The 27477-nt window shown below is 47.1% G+C and overlaps 1 protein-coding gene across 1 annotated transcript in view; it reads right to left on the bottom strand.

Moving 5' to 3' along the window:
- The window catches only part of RIMBP2 (RIMS binding protein 2), a 1257287-nt gene that overhangs the window by 951697 nt on the left and 278113 nt on the right, over positions 1-27477 (bottom strand). The window contains exons 4-5 of the mRNA XM_069215362.1: positions 12976-13155; positions 1486-1620 (exon numbers count right to left, since the gene is read on the bottom strand). Of these exons, the coding sequence (XP_069071463.1) occupies positions 1486-1620; positions 12976-13155 (315 nt within the window). The remainder of the gene's footprint in view (positions 1-1485; positions 1621-12975; positions 13156-27477) is intronic.

The following is a 27477-nucleotide window of genomic DNA, read 5'->3' as shown; positions in this document are numbered from 1 at the left end:
ACAGAACAGCTGTCTCCAGATCTTGTAAGCACAGCAGAAAATGCGCTTTTCAGAAGTACCATATGAGTGGGGCTCAGGCTCCGCCCACGTGTTGGTTGGTTTGTTTGAGGAGGGCATTTGATTGGGTGGGAGTGTTTTGCTTCTGATGAAAAAGAGTGCCTGTCCTACACTTTGTGTCTTGTGGGAAAGCTTAGGCTGAATACAGCAAGAAAGCGGACGTGAATTAGAGTTTGGCAGAGTGGGGTTACTCCATCACAAATGTGATGGATATCATGCCTGTCGTATTACGATTCCTTTATAGCCTCTAGAAATCATAATACGGTGGACGCAATATCGGTCAAATTTGTGACGGAGAAACCCCTCCGCCAAACTCCAAATTATATCCCTGAGTTGGTTATGGTGACAAGCCAATGACCAAGACTATAGGCCTGATCTGTTTATTCTGCAAAGTTACAACAAAGGTATTCTGCCTAACATATCTCTTGTGAAAAGCATATGTTAAAGTCAATAGGCATTTTCGGGTGAATGGTTATTACTCCATAATAATGCGTGCAGATTGGTATTTTATGGCATGCAATTTCACAGATTCCTGTAGCAGGCCAGGGATTTGCTGTTGGTCACCTCCTCTTGTAAACTGTGAGGATAGAAGATTTGCACAGTAACAATCCTTGTTAGGCCCTCTTTGGAGATACAAAGCCTTTTTTAGGGTTTTGGCAAATGGGAAACTCATCACAAACATGGCAGATTTCTCATCTGCTGTATTACAAGTGCATTATAACATATGGCAACTGCAAAGAAGTCCTTTTCACATCTTGACATAACCCATGACTGGGACATGAGAATATTCCAAATGTGACCTGCTGCAGGGCAGTGGGTCCAGTTTTAGCCTGGACGCAGCAGCTTCCTTTGTCTCTGATTGGAGCTAACAAAGGACATACCAAGAGCTATACATTAAGCAAAAGAGCAGCCAATACTGCTAATGATTGCATCAATCAAAAGTCTCAATGGCGGTCCTGCCTCATGCACAATAACAGTCAACACACCAAATGATTGCAAGGAAACTCCTAAACCCCTCTATGACACCCTCAAGACACAACCACAGCAAAAGCAGTCAGCACGACCTGCGAGTGCATGGATGAGGACAACTTTTGTACCTAGACCCTCATGAAAGCTGTCCGACTCCCGGCATTGCAATAATGAAAGCAGTCAACACAGCCTGTGATTGGACAAATTAAACACCTTACCTGTTGTCCTTCACCAAAAGATGGACGGTCACCAGATGCAGTGAGCACCACCTTGGACGCATGGATTGGGAGGTGTAATAGTAACCCTCCCCCCCACATCTATCACTGTTACCCCATCCAATCACAACACAAGCAGCAAATGCAACATGGGGCTAGTGACATCAAAGGAAGGCTCCAATATTTTTCTTTTGGACAACAGCAACAGAAGCCGTCAAAGCATCCAACACAACACGCGGCCTACCTTGCTGGATGAGAAGATGTTCTTGGGCGCTCCGGGGGAAATGAAGGACAATTGCCGCTGAAGCCAGAGAAGCTCCTTCTGTGACTGCTTCAGCAGTTGCTCCACATCACCTGGCCTCTGTCCCGTCAACCCTTCCTGTTGAACAAAATGTGTCACCATCAGTGGTGGACATTCCAAGGCAGCCCAAGAGTCTCATGCAAGTGTCCATTACCACTGATCAGAACCTTCACGTCACGGCCGGAACCCAGGCATGCTATTCTAAAAACTCTGATCGGTCAGAACCCAAGGACTCTGAGCCTTATCAGCTTTTCTATGAAATTGTTGGTGGGATTTTTTAGACCCACACCAAAAGTCCTCATCAGACCTGTTTATGGGCTCTGAGGGTTGGATTTTGTGTGAGTAAGAGGTATAATCTGCAGGATTCAGGCCACTAATGCTCTTCTTTCAATGGATTCTCCATATGTTTAGAAACAACCTTCCTCTAATGTTGCACTGTTTGCAGTCACCAAGCTCCAAAACCAATCACAATGCTCCAAAAGTGACTTCAAAGCAATTGGTGCCTCTCTGTTCCATTAAGGATCCTTAATAGGACAAGACATTGCAAAATGCAAATCTTTTCCTAATTGGGTGCACAGTCATTTTGCACCAGGATAAATGAATGACTTTTTCAAATATAAATGGTGCTCCAAACATGAAAATGTGGGGTCCCCACCACATACAATGATATAACAGGACTGGTACCCAACAAAACTTTAAAAGATTTGGACTCCAACCTACTAATGAAGGAAGATTGCCTAGACACTGTGTCCTATGACAGGTCTGAATTCCACACAGTATCCAAGTATGGAGATGCACAATTCTACTCCAAAATAGTTTTATCCTCCCATCTAGATATGTCCAGTGGTTTCTTCCACAAGTGCAGCTATCCTGTGTCTGTGGGTATCAAACCATTACCTTTATCCAACTAAGAGCCTGATGTAGAAAAATGCATTGCTGTCACAAACTCTGCAGTTTGCAAAATCACCTGCTGCTTGACTGCAAAAAAACTTAGATCACAATATATAAATATTTTTTGCCTCATTTAAAAAAGAAAATAGGAAGGAAAGTGTCCTAATATTCCTCAGCTGAAAGTTAGACAAGGGTAGGGTACGCAGGTGATCTCTGGAGTTCTACAAAGTGTTCCCGCTTAGATGTGGATTTCATCCTGGGCGTGAGCTACAATATTTATCAGGCAGGATGAGAGCATCCAGGCTGTCCTGCCAATGTCTAAGGATCTTGACCCTGAGGTTTGGGCCATGGACCCAGTAAGAGAGAAAGGCGTAGGAGGTGGGTGCCCCCCACAGTGACAGGACCAGAGACCCAGGGGTTACCTGCTCTGACAGAAGAGAAAGCCAAGACTTGTGCTGGTGGGGCCAGTTCTGACCTGTAGATGCTTCCTGTGCTGTCACAGAGTCAAGCAACAGGAGAACTATGCCAGACAGACCACTGCAAAGCACCATTGTATGGGTTGTATGTCCACAGTGGAAGGGCTTGGCTAACAGGAAAGTGGTCACTTTTAGGCAGTGCTTAATTTGTAAATAAAAACGTGCCGGTGCCCAAAGCCCTCCTCTTAAACACGCGGCTGCTGCAATTAAATGTGCGAACATGGAATACTGAGGCAGCCAAATCCTGAAGCCATCTCGGTCCTCTTTAATCGGTTTACAGCCACTCCCTGCCCCTTCTGCTCACTTTTGCAGCTTTCTGCTTTCTCCCTTTGTGACACTTTTTCATTTTTTCTCTTCCCCCTTCATTCCCATATGTGTCTTTTGCTCGCAGTAAATGCTTGAGCCAGAAAAATAAGTGCCAGCCCATAAAAGTAAGTGCAGGTGCTCCACACCGGAAACATCAAGCACAAATTAAGCACTGCTTTTAGGGTACAGACCCTGAGCTGAAAGGTCAGTCTCAGGGTGTCACCCTTGAGATGGTAGAGTTGTGGGTGCAGGAAGGGTGTCTGCAGAAGGAGGGTGTAGTCCCCTACCCTAAGCGCACAATAAAGATCAGATCCTAGGGAAGGTCCTATAGCCAGAGTGTGTCCAAGGCAGTGAATATCAGGAGATGCCTGCCTGGTTCTCCCATGAATCTTTCAGTGACCTCTATGTGGGGGCAGCCGGGCCTGGAAGGAATTTGCACTGGGAAGTGTAGTTCCCACAGAAACAAGTGAGCTCAGAGACCCTGGGAAAATGTCTACATTAGCCCCAGGTGAAATTTAAATAACACCATCATAATTTGCATAATTTGGGAATTTTGCATTATGCTTGTTACTCAAAAATAACACAATTATGCCACATCATGTAATTACTTCACTGTTTGTGGCCAAATTATTGTGCAGGTGTGCAGAAACAACGCAAACAACCAGAACATGTGTGGTTGTGATTTGCAGCAAATGAGTTTTTCGGGCAGTTTATTCAAGTATAAAGAGTGTCTTTGCATCAAAAATTGATCCAAGTGTGCATTTCACACTAAATCATGTTGCTAACGAAGAAGCATTTTGTGTATGTATCCACATTTTGGTGCAATTTTCAAAACATTTTGGTTAATTACACAAAAGCAAATTAAGTGAATTTTACACCCCCCTACTCTACAAGGTTTCAGCAACCTGCAGATGACTCCTTGCCAGCCCACTAGCAGGCACCCCCAAGGTGGTGGATGTGGGCATTCACCTGTGAGCAGATGGCCAGTGCCCTGTTATAGTAAAGTCACTGCTGACAATTGTCACAATCCAGGGGCCACAGGACTGGCTCTGTAGTTATTGGTCATTCTGTGGATCGGTCCAGCACTTAACTGGAGAAAGAAACCTGACATAAGAGGCAAAGAGAGAAACATAATCCAGTTGCATGGAGGTACTTTGCACATTTGTCAATGCATCTATCAATAAGCGGAGGGAATCCGCTCACCGGGGAGGGGCGCTGATGAGGAGTACGGTTATTCATGGTCAGGGCTATTCCATATGGCCAGGGCCACTGGAATTATGCAATTCTGCAGGCGCAGCTTTTGTTTGCATAATTAAAGATTCACCACGTTTGCCACATAATCCAACATCTGTTGCATAATCTGCAGATTTTCACAAAAAATGTATCTAGCTCAAAAGAATCAAAAGTTACTAAAAGCGTGGTGATATGAATCTTGAGCATTAGAAGGCCATTTGCAAAGGTTAACTGGTCATCTTTAGTTGCTTATTCATTTGCTTGATTGTTAAACTGGTAATACTCAGGGGGAATAATTTTCCAGACAGTATTACTGTTAGACCTGACAGCCTTAGGGTGGTCATCCCCAACTTTTTGCCTGCCTCCCTCCATTTTTTGGACCCTGTTTTGCTGGTTTTAGGATTTTGCGCACTTTACCATGAACCTAGTAAAGTGCACTAGATGTGCCCAGGGCCTGTAAATTAAACGCTACCAGTGGGCCTGCAGACTGGCTGGGCCACCCACATAAGTAGCCTCTTAACCATGTCTCAGGCCTCGCATTGCAAGGCCTGTGTGTGCAGTTTCACTGCCACTACGACTTGGCATTTAAAAAAACGACTTGCCAAGCCTTAAACTCCCCTTTCTCTACATATAAGTTACCCCTAAGGTAGGCCCTAGGTAACCCATAACTAAATGTAAGTAAAAGGCAGGACATGTACTTATCTGTTTTTCATGTCCTGGTAGTGAAAAACACACATATTCGTTTTTCACTAATGTGAGGTCTCGTAGGCCAGCATTAGAAATGCATTAGAAATGTCCTCATATACTTTAAGTGGTAGATTCTGATCTGGAAGGAGTAGCCCTGTCATATTTAGTATGGCCGGAATAGTAATAGAAAATCCTGCTTACTGGTGAAGCTGGATTTAATATTACTATTTTAGAACTCCACTTTTAGAAAGTGGGCATTTCTCTCCACTTACTGCTACCTGTGCCTTACACCCTGTCTCCAATCCACGTCTGGCTTGTACTAGTTGACAGCTCCCCTTGTACATTCCACCCAGACAGCCGTAAACACAGGACACTCAGTCACATCTGCATTCATCTGCGTAATGAATGGGTCTACCTGGGCAGGAAGTGTGGCAGGGCTCTCTCTTACACTTCAAAGGCCAGTGGCCTGCCCTCACACAAGGGACTGATAACCCCCCACAGGGATCCTGGCAGACAGGACTGGGCTGAAAGGGGAACTTGTGCACTTCAAAACCACTCTTTGACGTTTCCTCCACTTCCAAGGCATTTTTGGGTACATATACTGGGTCTCTGACTACAGCAACTCAGACACTTCTGGATCTACACCTGAACTCTGTCAGAGAGGCAGCCTGGGTGCTCAAAGGACTTATCTGGACTGCTTTGCTGAGAAGGACTGCTACCCTGCATGTTGCCCTGCTGCTTGCTGACCTCTGACCCTGCTGTAAGGACTCTACCTTCCCCACAAGTGCTCTCCAATGGCTTGGATTGAGCTTGCCTCCTGTTCTGAAGTCTCAGGGCCAACAAAGACTTCATCTACTAGCTTCTCGCTAGTTCATCCACTTCAGGACTCCGGCACCGACGCCGCTGCCCGATGCTGCACAGCTGACAGCTCTGGCTCCATGGTCCTTGCTGCACCCAATGGCCACGGCCTGCAACGCAAGTCTGACGTCGCCAAGATGCCACTGACATCCCGCAGTGTGATCACGACACTGCGAAGTCAACTCATCGCAACTTGACCGACTGGACTCAGCAACCCAGCCGGTCCACAAGGAACCGATGCCTCACCACCAAAGCCGAATCAGCACCCCTGAAACTGGACAGAACCGACGCCTCGCCTCCCCCCCAGTATGGAACCAACGCCTCACCTCCCCATAAGGGACTGACGCCACACCAGCTCCAGCGACGCATTACCACCACGACTCCTTGCGACCTTTTTATTTCTTCCTTTTCAAAGGTACTGTGCCTGGGGGTCCGTGTGACTCCGTGACTAGCATCAGTGGCATCGGAGTATTGGGATCAACTTCGTCAATGACGTCGTGATAGTTCCAGTTGGAGCTATTGCGTAGCCTCGTGTTTTGTAAGTGCTTTATTGGGATATAACCTTTAAAAAGTCATAACTTTGCTTGTGTACATTGAAATTTTGTCGTTTTTACCTTATTTTATTCAGCTAAAGATTATTAATTTTTCTAAACCTGTGTGGCGTATGTTTGTGGTGTTTTCACTGTGTATGAGTTATTGCGCAAATACTTTACACATTGCCTTATAAATTAAGCCTGTCTGCTTTGTGCCAAGCTACCAGAGGGTGAGCAAAGGATAATTTGGGTTGTGACTTACCCTGACTAGGATCGTGGTCCCTTCTTGGACAAGGGTGTATACCTCTGCCAAGTAGAGACCCAATTTCTAACAATGGTGATCAGCGGTGAGGATCGGTAATGTCATTGGCAGAGGGGTGACTATTATCAGTTGCTGGGAGTTTGCCTCCCTGTTCTCCCTCACACCTGGCTCACACATCTGTGTGTCCATGACATCGAAACAGGAGACAGTCCCCCTGTGAAGAGCAACATTTACAGATTGTCAGATAGGGTGAAGGTCAGTATCAAGGAGGAAGTTGCCAAGATGCTAGCTTCAGGGGTGATTGAAACCTCTAACAGTCCCTGGTCCAGCCCAGTGGTATTGGTACCAAAGGCCACCCCACCAGGCTGGACCAGGGACGGTTAGAGATTTCAATCACCCCTAAAGCTACTAGAGACCCAATTCCTAACCATTACTATGTATAAAAATAACAAAACAAACTTTCAAAGAATGTGTCATATTATGCTGCATATTGTGCCATTTCTTGCCTCATAATTTAGTCAACCTTGCAGCATAATGTGGCATTGTCTTGCTGCATAATCCCAGTGACCCTCTGTATGGCTGAGCTTGACAGAAGAGCTTTGGTAACTACAACAAGACATAGAATAGATAAGTGCTACTGCAGAGACAGCAAATTCTCCGTATAATATTGCTTAAGCAAAGAAGCCCATCAAGGAGTGATTAGTTTCCCATGCATCGAGGCTGAAAGGAGCATGTTTAACAAAAGGTGGCATACTGTAAGGTCTCCTCAGGCTTTCTCCTTTTTAGAGATTATGTTTGCTGTTGTGATGACTGTGCACTTTGACACTGTCATTCAGAACAGGAGTGTTTTTAATAAGTCCCTGGCAAATTGCCACAGGAAATGCACAAGTGGCATGGAAAGTAAGTTGCATATGTGGGTTGAAGTGTGTATTTACCCACCCAAATATATGATTTGAGCGTATGTTCCAGAGAACACTATTGGGTACTGAATCAGCTACAGTTTACACAACTACAGTGAAACATGACAAGAAAAGTGCTTTGCCAATAAGGGAAACCTGTTTTACATATTTAATAGTTCACCCTCAATCGTGCCCTGTACGTCTAGTCCTGGGAGCTTAGGGCCATATGTACCAAAGCATTTTACCATTGACACAGAATGGGTAAAACCCTTTGATACATCTGGCCCTAAGTTCCCTAAATGGGCATCATAGATATTAAAGAAAAGGATATCCACACAATAAAAATTTGGCAGAAGCTGTTTAAAACAGAAGAGAGCAGGATGCCAAGACAATTCCTTTGGCTCCACTGTCTGGTTGCTAAAGGACTCTGCTTTTGTTCTACTAAACTTCTGTCAACTGTTGTTTGTGGGTACAGTGGCTACCGCAAACTGGATTTTGGTGTTCGATGTGGGTGAGCACTAGGATTACCATAGTACACACCCACTCACGCCTCAGCCCTCAGAGCTCAAGTTTAGTGTGGCAGGATACTTTTGCCATCTTGAAAATGCCTTAAGTGGTTAGGGTTGGCATTGGGAAGATTTACGCTATTGCTTTGAGTATGCTCAGGAGTTTACGGATTAGCTAGTACCAGGCATAAATGTGGCATCTATTCCAGAACACTTTGTGGGCCTGTGAAAGATCAGCAGATGATTGGGCCTGCTGTCTGTGACCTGAAAGGAGCCCAGAAGGATAGGGGTTGTTCCATCTTGTATCCAGGACAAAGGAGAGGACTCCAAGGGTCATAGGGCTGGCCTCCTCTTCAAGCTACAGGGAAACAACAAGCTGCAAGAGGATTTTTCTTTGAAGTACCCAGCTGACCAGTGGCAACCGGATCTGGAACTGGATTGGACCCTGCTTTTGGCCTCAGCTTGACACCCTGCGAGTCTCTATGTGCCTCCCAGGTCACGAGGAGCTTTACAAGTGTACTCCTGTGGTAGATTGGCACTTAAAGAACTAAGTCAGAAGGTAAAATCTTTGACCGGGAAGAACCTGGTTGGTGTATTCGACCTGCGTACAATTGCAGTCATTCTCAAATTGTACCTAGATCCCAATACTTTGCTAACATTGCCGCTTTGTGCTTTTTGGAGCTATTTCTACTTGAAACATTAAAAATTCATGTCTCCAATTTCCCTTATTGGGTTTTTGCAATTGGTGTCATTTTGCTTAGTAAATTTCGTTATTTTTTTTTTCTTATTCATTTTGGGATTTTTCTTGTTTTGCATTTCAACTTTATTACTATTTTAGTACTGCATACATACTCATAGCATAGCCCTAAGTTAAGTCTGTCTGCTCTGTGCAACACCTATTGGGGTTGAGCTCAGGTTAATTTGGTGACTGTGAGGGTTCACCCTGAAGAGAGCTGAGTGATTGTTCCTTGGAGTGGGTACTCACCCACCTCAAATAATAATCTAATTCCTGACACCTACATCCATTTGAGTACAAAGAATACCCCAGATGTCACATCGAATTGATGTGGATTGCAATCTAGAAGGTCATTGAATGTACTTAATCCAGTGAAACTGTTCAGAGTATGAGACATAAATGAAAACACATTTCTGTTCTGGTACACCATACTATGATTGTGACATGTGAGAAAGTAGCCTCTTTCTAGCCTTGTTACCCCCACTTTTGGCCTGTTTGTGAGTGTATGTCAGGGTGTTTTCACTGTCTCACTGGGATCCTGCTAGCCAGGGCCCAGTGCTCATACTAAAAACCCTATGTTGTCAGTATGTTTGTTATGTGTCACTGGGACCCTGCTAGCCAGGACCCCAGTGCTCATACATTTGTGGCCTGTATGTGTTCCCTGTGTGATGCCTAACTGTCTCACTGAGGCTCTGCTAACCAGAACCTCAGTGGTTATGCTCTCTCTGTACAAATTGTCACTAACAGGCTAGTGACCAATTTCACCAATTCACATTGGCATACTGGAACACCCTTATAATTCCCTAGTATATGGTACTGAGGTACCCAGGGTATTGGGGTTCCAGGAGATGCCTATGGGCTGCAGCATTTCTTTTGCCACCCATAGGGAGCTCTGACAATTCTTACACAGGCCTGCCACTGCAGCCTGAGTGAAATAACGTCCACGTTATTTCACAGCCATTTACCACTGCACTTAAGTAACTTATAAGTCACCTATATGTCTAACCTTTACCTGGTAAAGGTTGGGTGCTAAGTTACTTAGTGTGTGGGCACCCTGGCACTAGCCAAGGTGCCACCACATTGTTCAGGGCAAATTCCCCAGACTTTGTGAGTGCGGGGACACCATTACACGCGTGCACTATACATAGGTCACTACCTATGTATAGCGTCACAATGGTAACTCCGAACATGGCCATGTAACATGTCTAAGATCATGGAATTGTCACCCCAATGCCATTCTGGCATTGGGGAGACAATTCCATGATCCCCCGAGTATCTAGCACAGACCCGGGTACTGCCAAACTACCTTTCCCGGGGTTTCACTGCAGCTGCTGCTGCTGCCAACCCCTCAGACAGGTTTCTGCCCTCCTGGGGTCCAGCCAGGCTTGGCCCAGGAAGGCAGAACAAAGGACTTCCTCAGAGAGAGGGTGTTACACCCTCTCCCTTTGGAAAAAGGTGTCAGGGCTGGGGAGGAGTAGCCTCCCCCAGCCTCTGAAAATGCTTTGATGGGCACAGATGGTGCCCATCTCTACATAAGCCAGTTTACACCGGTTCAGGGATCCCCCAGCCCTGCTCTGGCGCGAAACTGTACAAAGGAAAGGGGAGTGACCACTCCCCTGACCTTCACCTCCTCTGGGAGGTGCCCAGAGCTCCTCCAGTGTGCTCCAGATCTCTGCCATCTTGGAAACAGAGGTGCTGCTGGCACACTGGACTGCTCTGAGTGGCCAGTGCCAGCAGGTGACGTCAGAGACTCCTTCTGATAGGCTCTTACCTGTGTTGCTAGCCTATCCTCCTTCCTAAGTAGCCAAACCTCCTTTTCTGGCTATTTAGGGTCTCTGCTTTGGGGAATTCTTTAGATAACGAATGCAAGAGCTCATCAGAGTTCCTCTGCATCTCTCTCTTCACCTTCTGCCAAGGAATCGACCGCTGACTGCTCTGGACACCTGCAAAACCGCAACAAAGTCGCAAAGACGACTACTGCAACCTTGTATCACTGATCCGGCCGCCTTCTCGACTGTTTTCCTGGTGGTGCATGCTGTGGGGGTAGTCTGCTTCTTCTCTGCACTAGAAGCTCCGAAGAAATCTCCAGTGGGTCGACGGAATCTTCCCCCTGCAACCGCAGGCACCAAAAGACTGCATCACCGGTCCTCTGGGTCCCCTCTCAGCACGACGAGCGTGGTCCCTGGAACTCAGCAACTCTGTCCAAGTGACTCCCATAGTCCAGTGACTCTTCAGTCCAAGTTTGGTGGAGGTAAGTCCTTGCCTCACCACGCTAGACTGCATTGCTGGGTGCCGCGTGATTAGCAGCTGCTCCGGCTCCTGTGCACTCTTCCAGGACTTCCATTGTGCACAGTCAAGCCTGGGTCCCCGACACTCTAACCTGCAGTGCACGACCTCCTGAGTTGTCCTCCGGCGTCGTGGGACCTTCTTTTGTGACTTTGGGTGAGCTCTGGTTCACTCTTCTTCGTAGTGCCTGTTCTGGCACTTCTGCGGGTGCTGCCTGCTTCTGTGAGGGCTCCCTATCTTGCTGGGCGCCCCCTCTGTCTCCTCACGCAATTGGCGACATCCTGGCCCCTCCTGGGCCACAGCAGCATCCAAAAACCCTAACCGCGACCCTTGCAGCTAGCAAGGCTTGTTTGCGGTCTTTCTGCGTGGGAACACCTCTGCAAGCTTTTTCACGACGTGGGACATCCATGCTCCAAAGGGAAAGTTCCTAGTCCTCTTCGTTCTTGCAGAATCCACAGCTTCTACCATCCGGTGGCAGCTTCTTTGCATCCTCAGCTGGCATTTCCTGGGCATCTGCCCAATCTCGACTTTGTCGCGACACTTGGACTTGGTCCCCTTGTTCCACAGGTACTCTCGTCCGGAAATCCATCATTGTTGCATTGCTGGTGTTGGTCTTCCTTGCAGAATTCCCCTATCACAACTTCTGTGCTCTTTGGGGAACTTAGGTGCACTTTACACCTACTTTTCAGGGTCTTGGGTTGGGCTATTTTTCTAACCCTCACTGTTTTCTTACAGTCCCAGCGACCCTCTACAAGCTCACATAGGTTTGGGGTCCATTCGTGGTTCGCATTCCACTTTTGGAGTATATGGTTTGTGTTGCCCCTATACCTATGTGCTCTCATTGCAATCTATTGTGACTGTACATTGCTTGCATTGCTTTCTATTGCTATTACTGCATATTTTTGGTATTGTGTACATATATCTTGTGTATATTTGCTATCCTCATACTGAGGGTACTCACTGAGATACTTTTGGCATATTGTCATAAAAATAAAGTACCTTTATTTTTAGTACTTCTGTGTATTGTGTTTTCTTATGATATTGTGCATATGACACCAGTGGTATAGTGGGAGCTTTGCATGTCTCCTAGCTCAGCCTAAGCTGCTCTGCTAAGCTACCCTTTTCTATAAGCCAAAGCTGCTAGACACCTCTTCTACACTAATAAGGGATAATTGGACCTGGTGCAGAGTGTAAGTACCCCTTGGTACCCACTACAAACCAGGCCAGCCTCCTACATGACACAACTGTTATTTCTTTGGTGCAATTTGATTTTGTATTACAACATAAATAAAACATGATGCAGTTGTATCCCAGGCTACGCTTTCATCAGTATTCTCTCTCACTCTCATTTCCATCTTTGTCTTTCTCTTTCTAGGAACTAATTTGCACTGCAGGCTCCACCATGTTCGAAGCATATCATTAATAAATTAACCTTGTGATGGTCTCCTATGAGGAACTCCTAGCTAAATTCCAATATCATTATAAGCTGCCCATTCTTCTGGCCTTCTGTTATATTTGCATAACAAATCTCACCCAATCTCATTCCCTCAAACGTGACAAAAAATCTGCAACTCTAATTCCACCAGTTGGAAATGCCCTTATATGTCTTTTTTCTGAGTGAGGATAAAGAATAGAGTCAAAGTTGCACAGAACAATTAAAGACTTCTGCATCTTCCACCTTGGGAAGCCTTACCTGTGCCTGTTGGATACTGGGTTCTGGGGATGTCCTTTGAACATAAAGATGGGGACCTGGTACTTACCCTGAGTCCTTCCAGCCTGTTTCTGAGCTCCTCGCACTCCGCCTGCAGCAGCCTGATCTCCACATCCTTCCCACTAGGGGGCTCCACGTACATGCCAGGGAGCTGGGGGGCTTCTCCATTGACCTGCCGCATCTTCAGCTTGGCTGAGGTCTTTCTCGATGTCCCCAAAGAAGAAATTTCCTGTTGGAGTTAAAGCAGAGAATCAGTGCTGTTTGAGGCCAGAGTCTAACATAGCAGACGCGAGGGCGGTCGTGGCTTGCGAACATCATGCTGCTGCTCATGACTGCTTCGAGCCACATGGTGGATGCTACACACTTAGGGACTGATTCACAATGGTAACTTACACTATTGAGTAATCTACACCTTCGAGTAGGTTTGCTACATTTTGGATAATCAGAAAATTCTTGTGTAAATTTACTCCAAAAGCGTAACTCACATGTCACCACCAGATCGAATGGCCTTGGAGTTATATTTTTTTAAGTAATTTACACTTTTGATTAAGTTTGCCACTTTTGGCTAGTCACAAAATCTAAGTGCAAATTTACACTTAGATTTTGTGAATAGTCAAAAAGTTGTAAACGTATTCAAAAGTGTACATTACTCAAAAGTGTACGCTACCTTTGTAAGTCAGGCTTTTAGAGTTTAGGACGTGCAAACCATGCTTGGATTCAAGGGCCTCAGACATGAGGGCGAGGGAGTCGTGCCCTGGGTTATCCGTAATCAAACTCCTCATACCACATCAGGATCTACATTGAACCCTGATAAAGTCCTGAATTGAGCCTTGTGTCAGAGATTCTCAGTAGCAAAACCTGCAATGTGCAGTGCCTCACCACCACTCACCTGACCATGTCACATAGACACCAGCAGTTCATAAAACACTACAAAATCCTATTTGAAAGAACAACTTCAGTGACCACCTGCCAGCAGCAAATAGCTTTTCAAGCACCCTGTCACCTTGGCCTGCTTTGATGGACTGATTCAATATATCGCACTGTTCTAAACTGCACAGCAGCTAAAATGACTAAATATGATTTTTATTGGAGCTCTTGTTTGCATGCAGCATTATGGTTCGTTTGAGCCATGAATACTGGGAGGTGCAAACTTTACGCCTATGCTAACTAAAACCAGAAGTGGTCACAAACACTTTTTGCAAACTATTCACAAAGGTAAATCTACAAGTGGAAACATAAGTACGGAATAACACTAGTGACCTCCCTGAATGTGACAGGGGCACATACAGGACTGGCCCATCAGCACATGCCCAAAACAGCTTGAGATATGTGTGACAGCAATATCCGCTGCAAACTAGAGATATGTGCTACAAGAAATGAGCACTGTCATTGCAATATTTCACAACCAAGTGTGTGCCTTCTTATCTGATGCTTCCCCTAGAGATTGTTAGACCTGAGAGCCTTAGGGGGATCTTACCCCAACTTTTTGCCTGCCTCCCTCCATTTTTCTGATCTAGTTTTTTGCTGGTTTTAGGAATCTGCACACTTTACCATTGCTAATCAGTGATAAAGTGCTTTTGCTCTCTTCCCTAAACATGGTAACATTGGCTCATACCCAATTGGCATATTTAATTTACATATAAGTCCCTATTAAAGGGCACTAGATGTGCCACAGCCTGTAAATTAAATGCTACTAGTGGGCCTGCAGCACTGATTGTGCCACCCACATAGTTAGCCCCTTAACCATGTCTCAGGTCTGCCATTTCAAGGCCTGGGTGTGCAGTTTCACTGCCACTTCGACTTGGCATTTAAAACTACTTGCCAAACCTTAAATTCCATTTTTATTACATATATGTCACTCATAAGGTATGCCTTAGGTAACCCATAGGGCAGGGTGGTATGTAATGTAAAAGGCAGGACATGTACATATAAGTTTTACATGTCCTGCAGTGAAAAACTCACAAAGTCGTTTTTTCACGACTGTGAAGCCTGCTCCTCTCATAGGCCAGGATTGGAAATTCCCTTATATACTTTTAAGTGGTAATTTCTGATGTGAGAGAAGTAACCTTGTCATGTTTGGTATGGTTGGAATGGTGGTGAGAAATCATACTTACTGGTAAAATTGGATTTTACATTACTATTTTAGAAATGCCACTTTTAGAAAGTAGGCATTTATCTGCCCTTACTGCTCTCTGTGCTTTACAGCCTGTCTCTAATCAATGTCTGGTCTGTGCTGGTTGACAGCTCCTCTTGTGCATTCCACCCAGACAGCCATAAACACAAGGCACTCAGCTTCATCTGCATTCATCTGCATACTGATGGGTCTTCCTGGGCAGGAAGGGTGGAGGAGCTCTCACTTACACTTCAAAGGCTAGCAGCCTGACCTCATAAAAATGATTGATAACCCCCCACAGATCTCCTGGCAGACTTAGCTGGGTTGAAAGGGCAACTTGTGCACTTCAAAATAACTCTTTGAAGTTTCCTCCACTTCAAAGGCATATTTGAGTATGTATACTCGGTCTGTGATCCCACCAAATCAGACATTTCTGGACCTTCAACTGGACTCTGTCAGAGGGACCGCTGTGCTGCCCAAAGGACTCATCTGGACTGCTTTGCTGGAAGGACTGCTCTCCTGCTTGGTGCCCTGCTGCCTACTGGCTCCTGACTCAGCTGGAAGGACTCTGCCTTCCTGCACAAGTGTTCTTCAAGGGCTTGGACTCAGCTTGCCTCCTGTTCTGAAGTCTCAGGGCCATCAAAGACTTCACCAAAGATAGAAAATCTAGTGTGTCGGAAAATCGATGCAATGCCTGCAAAAATTGATGCAACGCCTGCCTTGCGGCTGAAAAATCGCTGCATTACCTACCGGATCAGTGCAGCGCCTGCTCCATCCTACCAGTGTGTTCTGGATTTTCTACGCTTTGTCCCTGGGCATCAAATTATCCCTGCACCGTAGTGAGTAACTAAGGCTGGACTCCCGGAAATCAACACATCACCTTGCCGCATGGAAATAAAAGACCCAATTTCTAACAGATATATTCTGAGAGAGAAAGGGCTACCCATCTGGGATCAAACCCAGCTTCCCCATTTGACTTAATTGAGTGATTCTAGGCAATTACCTGATTTCTTCCTCCTTTTCCTTTATAATCACATTTGAGTGCACCTTGAAAGACATCAGCCAACAGTTCAGAAACAGTGACCATCCCTGTTTTTGGCAAACACCAGACATTGAGATCAGATCTCTGCCAAAAAGCCCCCCTGAGGGGTCCTCTGGGTATTACAACGCCCACCCACTGAGGAGCATGGGCCTATGATGAAGCATGCCACTGCTGTGGATGAGAACCAATGTATCCTCTAAAGGGTGCCCTTAATGGCCTCCTAACATCCACTCACCTCAGTGCAGTGTTGGTGTAGCAACGGAACAGCACACTACTTTATTTATCATTACTATATCTGGGCCTAACCCACATCTGTCCGTCTCTTGTCCACATCTCAGTCTATTCCACAGATTTTCACATCTTGCCTTCTAGGCCACATCTCAGTCTGGCCCACATATGTCCATATCTCAACCACTAGCCCGCATTTCGGTCTAGCCCACATGTATTCAGCTCTCGACCACTGGTACAATTATTGGCTTAGCGTACAGATATCCACATCTTGGTCTAGCCTACATATATCCAGGTCTCGTCCACTCGGACACGCCTCGGTTTAGGCTACATACATCCACATCTATGTCTAGCCCACATAAGTTCACATCGTGTCCACTAGGCCACATCTGTCCTTAGCCCACAGATAGCCACCTGTCGGTCCCTGGGGAATACTATCAGTCTATATGATCACATTTCTACAATACCACACCCTTTCCACCAACCTTTCACCAGTCCACTTCAGGCAGCCCCAGTTAACTGGACCCCCTTCCGTGGTCAGGCCGTGTGTAATGCATCAACAGAATGGTGGTGCATGGCCAAGATGGCGGCAGGAGCGGTCGCATAACTGCGAGCTGCATGCAGCGTCAAATTTCTCCTGGCACGCTTGCTTCTCAGCCTCCTGCTGCCCATGGAGGATGACCCCTGAACCGGGCCACAGCAAGGGAACGCGACGAGGAGACACTTTGACCCCATGCCAAGACCAGCCTGGACTCTAGCAGCCGCAACACAACAGTAGCTGAATGTCTGTGAGCCGGTGGGCTGATGGAGGGGAGATCACTAGCAGAGTCGTGAACCGAGCACTAGGGAACTCCACAGGAGTTATTTGGTGATTGGGAGGTGGGGCGCTGCCATGCTCAGAGTCATTGGGTCAACCACTCCCCTATTGCTCGTTGTCACACAAGGAATGGCTGGCATTGCCTGCGGCAGTGGTGAGGCGCACTCTGCCCCTCCGAAGCGAACTGGAAGAACGCTTGTGAGGCCCATAGTGCAACAGAGGGCCCCAAATGTGCTACCAGAGGCCCTCTCTCGCTTGACTTTCAGTGGGCACTTGTGACATGGAGGAGCACCCGGTGTGCTCGGGTGGTTCCTCTTCCTTCGAGTTATTGATCGAATGGTAAATGCTGAGACACAAGCCCGGGGCCTGCATGCTACTGTGAATCAGGCTTGATCCAGCTCATTGGGGCTTTGGGAACACTTTGAACTGCTTTGTTGCCCCAGACTCCTTTCGCCATGCCCCACACCCTGGGAGTAATATTGCAGCCATGAGCACTCGTCTATGTGACCTGCAGACACCTGCATACTCACTGCTGCTAACCCCCTTCCATCTGGGCGATAAGGGGGTGGCACCTCGCACTTCTGGGCTACTATTGTGGGACTGTGAAACATGCCAGCCTGGGGCTTTCATCCACCCTCCGATTTTGAACCCCGAATGGAGCTGCACCCCCCCCCACACATACAAGGTTGGTGAAGATGTTACCCAACCAATGGATGAGGGGGATACAGCCCCACTATGCACCCTTCTACTCCTGAGGCATGGAGTACAGGAGGTGTAAGTATACACAGTTGGATAGGGCAGAGATGGTGTACACATCAGCTATTCCTCTGCTACAAAGACGAGGGCATGTGTTCAGTGTGTTGTCCACCTTTGTGACCCTCCACTTCCCGTACGCCACAAGGGTGTGCCTATAGGAGGCTGGCCTGGTTCTTAGTGGGTACCTAAGTGTAGGAGGCTGGACTGGCTTGTAGTGAGTACCTAGGGGTACTTGCACCTTGCACCAGGCCCAGTTATCCCTTATTAGTGTATAGGGTGTCTAGCAGCATAGGCTGATAGATAATGTTAGCTTAGCAGAGCAGCTTAGGCTGAACTAGGAGACGAGTGAAGCTCCTACAGTACCACTTAGTGTCATATGCACAATATCATAAGAAAACACAATACACAGTTATACTAAAAATAAAGGTACTTTATTTTTATGACAATATGCCAAAGTATCTCAGAGTGTACCCTCAGTATGAGGATAGCAAATATACACAAGATATATATACACAATACCAAAATATGCAGTAATAGTATTAGAAAACAGTGCAAACAATGTATAGTTACAATAGGATGCAATGGAGACACATAGGGATAGGGGCAACACAAACCATATACTCCAAAAGTGGAATGCGAACCACGAATGGACCCCAAACCTATGTGACCTTGTAGAGGGTCGCTGGGACTATAAAAAAATAGTAAGGGTTAGAAAAATAGCCCACCCCAAGACCCTGAAAAGTGAGTGCAAAGTGCACTAAAGTTCCCCAAAGGACAAAGAAGTTGTGATAGGGGAATAAGGCAGGAAAGACACAAACCAACAATGCAACAACACTGGATTTCCAATCTGGGGTACCTGTGGAACAAGGGGACCAAGTCCAAAAGTCACAAGCAAGTCGGAGATGGGCAGATGCCCAGGAAATGCCAGCTGCGGGTGCAAAGAAGCTTCTACTGGACAGAAGAAGCTGCGGTTTCTGCAGGAACACAAAGGGCTAGAGACTTCCCCTTTGGAGGACGGATCCCTCTCGCCTTGTAGAGTCCTGCAGAAGTGTTTTCCCGCCGAAAGAACGCCAACAAGCCTTGCTAGCTGCAAATTGTGCGGTAAGCGTTTTTGGATGCTGCTGTGGCCCAAGAGGGACCAGGAGGTCGCAAATTGGACCAGGAGGTAGAGGGGACATCGAGCAAGACAAGGAGCCCTCTTAGCAGCAGGTAGCACCCAGAGAAGTGCCAGAAACAGGCACTACAAGGATGCGTGAAATGGTGCTCACCCGAAGTTACACAAAGGAGTCCCACCTCGCCGGAGACCAACTTAGAAAGTTGTGCAATGCAGGTTAGAGTGCCGTGGACCCAGGCTTGGCTGTGCACAAAGGATTTCCACCGGAAGTGCACAGGGGCCGGAGTAGCTGCAAAAGTCACGGTTCCCAGCAATGCAGTCTAGCGAGGTGAGGCAAGGACTTACCTCCACCAAACTTGGACTGAAGAGTCACTGGACTGTGTGAGTCACTGGGACAGAGTTGCTGGATTTGAGGGACCTCGCTCGTCGTGCTGAGAGGAGACCCAAGGGACTGGTAATGCAGCTTTTTGGTGCCTGCGGTTGCAGGGGGAAGATTCCGTCGACCCACGGGACATTTCTTCGCAGCTTCTAGTGCAGAGAGGAGGCAGACTACCCCCACAGCATGCACCACCAGGAAAACAGTCGAGAAGGCGGCAGGATCAGCGTTACTGAGTTGCAGTAGTCGTCTTAGCTACTATGTTGCAGTTTTGCAGGCTTCCAGCGCGGTCAGCAGTCGATTCCTTGGCAGAAGGTGAAGAGAGAGATGCAGAGGAACTCGGATGAGCTCTTGCATTCGTTATCTAAGGAATCCCAAGAGACAGAGGGGGTCATTCAGACCTTGGCGGACGGCGGAGGCCGTCCGCCAAGGTACCGCCGACAAATGACCGCACCGCGGTCAAAAGACCGCGGCGGCCATTCAAACATTTCCGCTGGGCCGGCGGGCGCTCTCCAAAAGAGCGCCCGCCGGCCCAGCGGAAATGCCCCTGCAACGTGGACGCCGGCTCAGAATTGAGCCGGCGTAGTTGCAGGGGTGCGACGGGTGCAGTTGCACCCGTCGCGTATTTCAGTGTCTGCAAAGCAGACACTGAAATACTTTGTGGGGCCCTCTTACGGGGGCCCCTGCAGTGCCCATGCCATTGGCATGGGCACTGCAGGGGCCCCGCGGCACCCCCTACCGCCATCCTGTTCATGGCGGGTTTCCCGCCATGAACAGGATGGCGGTAGGGGGTGTCTGAATCCCCATGGCGGCGGAGCGCGCTCCGCCGCCGTGGAGGATTCAATGGGGCAGCGGTAAACCGGCGGGAGACCGCCGGTTTACCCTTTCTGACCGCGGCTGAACCGCCGCGGTCAGAATGCCCTTGGGAGCACCGCCAGCCTGTTGGCGGTGCTCCCGTGGACGGTGACCCTGGTGGTCACCGGCCCCCAGGGTCAGAATGACCCCCAGAGACCCTAAATAGCCAGAAAAGAGGGTTTGGCTACCTAGGAGAGAGGATAGGCTAGCAACACCTGAAGGAGCCTATCACAAGGAGTCTCTGACGTCACCTGGTGGCACTGGCCACTCAGAGCCATCCAGTGTGCCAGCAGCACCTCTGTTTCCAAGATGGCAGAGGTCTGGAGCACACTGGAGGAGCTCTGGACACCTCCCAGGGGAGGTGCAGGTCAGGGGAGTGGTCACTCCCCTTTCCTTTGTCCAGTTTCGCGCCAGAGCAGGGCTAAGGGGTCCCCTGAACCGGTGTAGACTGGCTTATGCAGAATTGGGCACATCTGTGCCCAAGAAAGCATTTCCAGAGGCTGGGGGAGGCTACTCCTCCCATGCCTTCACACCATTTTCCAAAGGAGAGGGTGTAACACCCTCTCTCAGAGGAAGTCCTTTGTTCTGCCATCCTGGGCCAGGCCTGGCTGGACCCCAGGAGGGCAGATGCCTGTCTGAGGGGTTGGCAGCAGCTGCAGTGAAACCCCGGGAAAGGCAGTTTGGCAGTACCAGGGTCTGTGCTACAGACCACTGGGATCATGGGATTGTGCCAACTATGCCAGGATGGCATAGAGGGGGCAATTCCATGATCATAGACATGTTACATGGCCATATTCGGAGTTACCATTGTGAAGCTACATATAGGTAGTGACCTATATGTAGTGCACGTGTGTAATGATGTCCCCGCACTCACAAAGTCCTGGGAATTGGCCCTGAACAATGTGGGGGCACCTTGGCTAGTGCCAGGGTGCCCACACACTAAGTAACTTAGCACCCAACCTTTACTAGGTAAAGGTTAGACATATAGGTGACTTATAAGTTACTTAAGTGCAGTGAAAAATGGCTGTGAAATAACGTGGACGTTATTTCACTCAGGCTGCAGTGGCAGGCCTGTGTAAGATTTGTCAGAGCTCCCTATGGGTGGCAAAAGAAATGCTGCAGCCCATAGGGATCTCCTGGAACCCCAATACCCTGGGTACCACAGTACCATATACTAGGGAATTATAAGGGTGTTCCAGTAAGCCAATGTAAATTGGTAAAATTGGTCACTAGCCTGTCAGTGACAATTTGAAAGAAATGAGAGAGCATAACCACTGAGGTTCTGATTAGCAGAGCCTCAGTGAGACAGTTAGTCACTACACAGGTAACACATTCAGGCACACTTATGAGCACTGGGGCCCTGGAGAACAGGGTCCCAGTGACACATACAACTAAAACAACATATATACAGTGAAAAATGGGGGTAACATGCCAGGCAAGATGGTACTTTCCTACACAACCCCCCCCCCCAAACGAAGGACAATAAGACTAGCCATGACCTGATGAGTCTTCATTGTCTAAGTGGAAATATATGGAGAGTCCATCTGCATTGGAGTGGCTACTCCCAGGTCTATGTTCCACTGTATAGTCCATTCCCTGTAGGGATATGGACCACCTTAACAATTTAGGATTTTCACCTTTCATTTGTTTTAGCCAAAGTAGAGGTTTGTGGTCTGTCTGAACAATGAAGTGAGTGCCAAACAGGTATGGCCTCAACTTCTTCAGAGCCCAGACCACAGCAAAGGCCTCCCTCTCAATGGCAGACCAACGCTTTTCTCTAGGGGTCAACCTCCTACTAATAAAAGCAACAGGTCCTGGCCCTCAGAATTAAGTTGTGATAGGACTGCCCCTACTCCTAATTCAGATGCATCAGTCTGGACATAGAATTTTTTAGAGTAACAAGGGCTTTTCAGGACAGGTGCAGAGCACATGGCCTGCTTCAGCTCCTCAAAAGCTTTCTGACAGCTAGCTGTCCACAATACCTTTTTAGGCATTTGTTTGGATGTGAGGTCATTAAGAGGGGCTGCAATGGAGCCATAGTTCTTAATGAACCTCCTTTAATACCCAGTGAGGCCTAGGAAGGCTCTCACCTGAGTCTGAGTGGTAGGGGGAACCCAATCTATAATAGTTTGGATTTTCCCCTGTAGTGGTGCAATCTGTTCCCCACCAACAAGGTGTCCCAGATAAACCACCTTACCCTGCCCTATCTGGCACTTTGAAGCCTTGATAGTGAGGCCTGCCTTTTGCAGGGCCTCTAAAACTTTCCATAGGTGGACCAGGTGATCATCCCAGCTGGAGCTAAAGACAGCTATATCGTCCAAATATGCTGCACTGAAAGCCTCCAGCCCTTGCAGGACTGTGTTCACCAACCTTTGAAAAGTGGCAGGTGCATTTTTCAAACCAAAAGGCATTACTGTAAATTGGTAATGGCCTCCAATGGTTGAAAATGCAGTTTTAGGTTTAGCATCTTCTGATAATTTGATCTGCCAATACCCTGCAGTCAAATCAAAAGTGCTAGATACTTGGCAGATGCCAGTGTATCTATGAGCTCATCTGCCCTGGGTATAGGGTGCGCATCAGTTTTGGTTACAAGGTTGAGACCTCTATAGTCTACACAAAACCGCATTTCCTTCTTTCCATCTTTGGAATGGGGTTTTGGTACAAGTACCACAGGAGAAGCCCATGGACTTTCAGAGTGCTCAACCACTCCTAGCTCTAACATTTTCTGCACCTCTTGCTTTATGCAGTCCCTGACATGGTCAGGCTGCCTATAGATCTTACTTTTGACAGGTAAACTGTCTCCAGTATCTATAGTGTGCTCACACCAAGAAGTGGTACCTGGCACAGTAGAGAAGAGTTCAGAGAATTGATCTAGGAGATTTATGCAATGGTCTTTCTGCTCAGCAGTAAGACAATCAGCCAAAACTACACCTTCCACAAGAGCATCTTGTTCTGTGGAAGAGAAGAGATCAGGTAGAGGATCACTGTCTTCTTCCTGTCCCTCATCAGTTGCCATGAGCAGGGTGAGATCAGCCCTGTCATAGTAGGGTTTTAGGCAGTTTACATGGAGTACCCTAAGGGGACTTCTTGCAGTGCCTAAGTCAACTAAATAGGTGACTTCACCCTTTTTCTCAACAATTGTGTGGGGTCCACTCCATTTATCTTGGAGTGCTCTTGGGGCCACAGGCTCCAAGACCCACACTTTCTGCCCTGGTTGGTACTGAACCAAAACAGCCTTCTGATCATGCCATTGCTTCTGGAGCTCTTGGCTGGCCTGAAGGTTTTTACTGGCCTTTTTCATATACTCAGCCATCCTTGATCTGAGGCCAAGTACATAATCCACAATATCTTGCTTAGGAGCTTTTAAAGGTTGTTCCCAACCCTCCTTTACAAGTGTGAGTGGACCCCTAACAGGGTGTCCAAAAAGAAGTTCAAAGGGGCTGAAGCCCACTCCTTTCTGGGGTACCTCCCTGTAGGCAAAAAGGAGGCATGGTAATAGGATATCCCATCTCCTGCGGAGTTTTTCAGGGAGACCCATAATCATGCCTTTGAGAGTTTTATTAAATCTCTCCACCAGTCCATTTGTTTGTGGATGATAGGGTGTAGTGAACTTGTAAGTCACACCACACTCTTTCCACATGGCCTTTAAGTAAGCAGACATGAAATTGCTTCCCCTGTCTGATACAACTTCCTTTGGGAAGCCCACCCTGGAAAATATTCCCAGGAGGGCCTTTGCCACTGCAGGAGCTGTAGTGGTCCTTAAAGGAATTGCTTCAGGATATCTTGTGGCATGGTCCACTACCACCAAGATAAACCTATTGCCTGAAGCAGTAGGAGGGTCAAGGGGGCCAACTATGTCAACCCCTACCCTTTCAAAGGGTACCCCAACCACAGGCAGTGGAATAAGGGGTGCCTTTGGAGTGCCACCTGTTTTGCCACTGGCTTGACAGGTTTCACAGGACTTACAAAAATCTTTTGTGTCCTCAGACATCCTAGGCCAATGAAACAAGGGAACCAGTCTGTCCCAAGTTTTACTTTGTCCCAGGTGCCCAGCTAGGGGAATGTCGTGTGCAAGAGTTAGGAGGAACTTTCTGTACTCCTGAGGGATCACTAATCTCCTGGCAGTTCCAGGTTTAGGATCCCTTGCCTCAGTGTACAAGAGGTTGTCCTCCCAGTAAACTCTGTGAGAGTCACTGACATCCCCATTAGCCTGTTTGACAGCTTGCTGTCTTAGACCCTCTAATGTGGGACAGGTTTGCTGTGCCACACTCAGCTCCTCCCTGGCAGGCCCCCCTTCACCCAAAAGCTCAGCAGCGTCTGCTTGAAGCTCCTCTGGTGTAGGTTCTGCACAGGGGGGGAATTCTTCTTCCTCAGAAGTAGAATCCACTGTAGAGGGAGGGATAGTAGGAAGTGGTTTGCTTCTACTAGCCCTAGCTTTAGGGAGCACTTGGTCCATTGTTCCAGGATCCAAGCTTCCCTGTCCTTTTTGCTTTTTGGCCTGAGCCCTTGTCAAAGCAAAAATATGCCCTGGGATGCCCAGTATTGCTGCATGGGCCTCCAACTCCACATCTGACCAAGCTGATGTCTCCAAATCATTCCCTAATAGACAGTCTACAGGTAAATCTGAAGCTACCATAACTTTCTTTGGACTAGTAACCCCCCCCCAGTTGAGATTTACAACAGCCATGGGGTGGCTAAGTGTGTTGTTGTGAGCATCGGTTACTTGGTACTGGTGACCAAGTAGGTGTTGTTCAGGGTGGACCAGTTTCTCTATGACCATAGTTACACTGGCTCCAGTGTACCTGTAGGCCTGAACCTCAACACCATTTATTAGGGGTAGCTGCTTGTACTTATCCATATTAAGGGGACAAGCAACTAAGGTGGCTAAATCAATAGCCCCCTCAGAGACTAATATAGCCTCTGTGGTCTCCCTAACAAGACCAACCCCAACTAAGTTACCAATAGTGAGCCCAGCTACTCCCTTGGATTGGCTATTAGTAGGTTTGCTCCCACCACCACTGCTATTAGTAGGGACATTAGGTGTAGCAGTAGGGGTTGTAGTGGTAGGAGGCTTGGTGCTTTTCTTTGGACAACTGGGATCTGTTGTCCAATGGCCTTTTATTTTACATAAATAGCACCATGGTTTCTTTTCCTTGTTTTGATTAGAAGAGGATTTGGGCCCACCACCCCCACCAGAGTGTTTTTGTGGGCCTGATGAAGACTCATTTTTAGATTTGTCCCCACCCTTGTCAGAAGACTTACCATCCTTCTTCTTGTTGCCATCTTTGTCACCCCCTGTATGAACTTTTCTGTTCACCCTTGTTCTGACCCATTTGTCTGCCTTCTTTCCCAATTCTTGGGGAGAGGTCAGATCAGAGTCCACCAAGTACTGGTGCAACAAATCAGACACACAATTATTAAGAATATGCTCTCTCAGGATCAAGTTATACAGGCTGTCATAATCAGTAACTTTACTGCCATGTAACCACCCCTCCAAGGCCTTCACTGAATGGTCAATGAAATCAACCCAGTCTTGTGAAGACTCCTTTTTGGTCTCTCTGAACTTTATCCTGTATTGTTCAGTGGTTAAGCCATAACCATCCAGGAGTGCATTCTTAAGAACGTTGTAATCATTAGCTTCATTTTTTTTACAGTAAGGAGCCTATCCCTACCTTTTCCACTAAATGATAGCCATGGGATAGCAGCCCACTGCCTTTGAGGGACATCCTGTACAGCACAGGCCCTCTCAAGTGCAGCAAACCACTTGTTAATGTCATTCCCCTCCTTATAAGGGGGAACTATCTTATGCAGATTCCTGGAATCATGCTCTTTTGCAGGATGACTATGGGAATACTGCTGCTGCCACCATGGGTTTCTAAACCCAGTTTCTGTCTCTCCTTCTCTACTTCTAAAGTCTGTCTATCCAAATCCAGCTGTTGCTTCTTGAGCTTCAGTCTGGTTTGTTCCACTCTCAATCTATTGAGTTCCCTTTCTAACAATCTGTCATCAGGGTGGGTGGGAGGGACATGCCTTGAAACAGAAGTATGGTGAGAATGGACAGAAGGAGACCTGTCCCTTACAGAGGGCACCCTAACAGCTTGGCTCACAGAAACATCAGTACCACTGTGGTGAGAATAAATGCTTTTGCTATGATGTGAGACAACACTATTTGTATGGTGTGGCTCTTCATCATTACCAACTATGCTAGACTGTCTAGTAATGGGCAGGCTGGGAAGTTTCTTTCCTGAATCTTTTCCTGGGGGAGTCCCTGGATCAGATTGGGAACCATTGGCTACTTTTTCAACAGATGGGGCACCTATAGCCTTATCTTGTTCTCTAAGCATGTTAAGTAACAATTCCAAGGAAGGATTCTTCCCTACACTCAAACCTCTCTCTACACAGAGACTCCTTGCTCCTTTCCAGCTAAGGTGGTCATATGCAAGTTTGGACAGATCAACATTTTGGCCTGTGCCAGACATTTTTAGAGAGAGTTAAAGTGATAGAAAAAGAGAAAAAAGTTTTCAGAACTTTTTAGAAAGACAGAAAAAAAACTTTTTAAACTTTTAAGAACTTTTAGAAAGTTTAGGAGTACTTTTCAGCACTTTAGAAAAGAGTGAAAAGAGGAAATGCAAAACTTTTTGGCAATGTGTATATACACTGAACTTGTTTTGTATATTTTTCTCTTATGAAAAGTACAATGACAAGAGTGGTAAGTAGTCTCAAAGCACTTATCCCACCGCTGCACAACCAATGTAGGAGGCTGGACTGGCTTGTAGTGAGTACCTAGGGGTACTTGCACCTTGCACCAGGCCCAGTTATCCCTTATTAGAGTATAGGGTGTCTAGCAGCATAGGCTGATAGATAATGGTAGCTTAGCAGAGCAGCTTAGGCTGAACTAGGAGACGAGTGAAGCTCCTACAGTACCACTTAGTGTCATATGCACAATATCATAAGAAAACACAATACACAGTTATACTAAAAATAAAGGTACTTTATTTTTATGACAATATGCCAAAGTATCTCAGAGTGTACCCTCAGTATGAGGATAGCAAATATACACAAGATATATATACACAATACCAAAATATGCAGTAATAGTATTAGAAAACAGTGCAAACAATGTATAGTTACAATAGGATGCAATGGAGACACATAGGGATAGAGGCAACACAAACCATATACTCCAAAAGTGGAATGCGAACCACGAATGGACCCCAAACCTATGTGACCTTGTAGAGGGTCGCTGGGAC

The sequence above is a fragment of the Pleurodeles waltl genome, chromosome 11 (genome assembly GCF_031143425.1).
Source record: "Pleurodeles waltl isolate 20211129_DDA chromosome 11, aPleWal1.hap1.20221129, whole genome shotgun sequence".
NCBI classification, from domain to species: domain Eukaryota; kingdom Metazoa; phylum Chordata; class Amphibia; order Caudata; family Salamandridae; genus Pleurodeles; species Pleurodeles waltl.
This window is presented reverse-complemented; position numbering and strand designations above follow the sequence as displayed.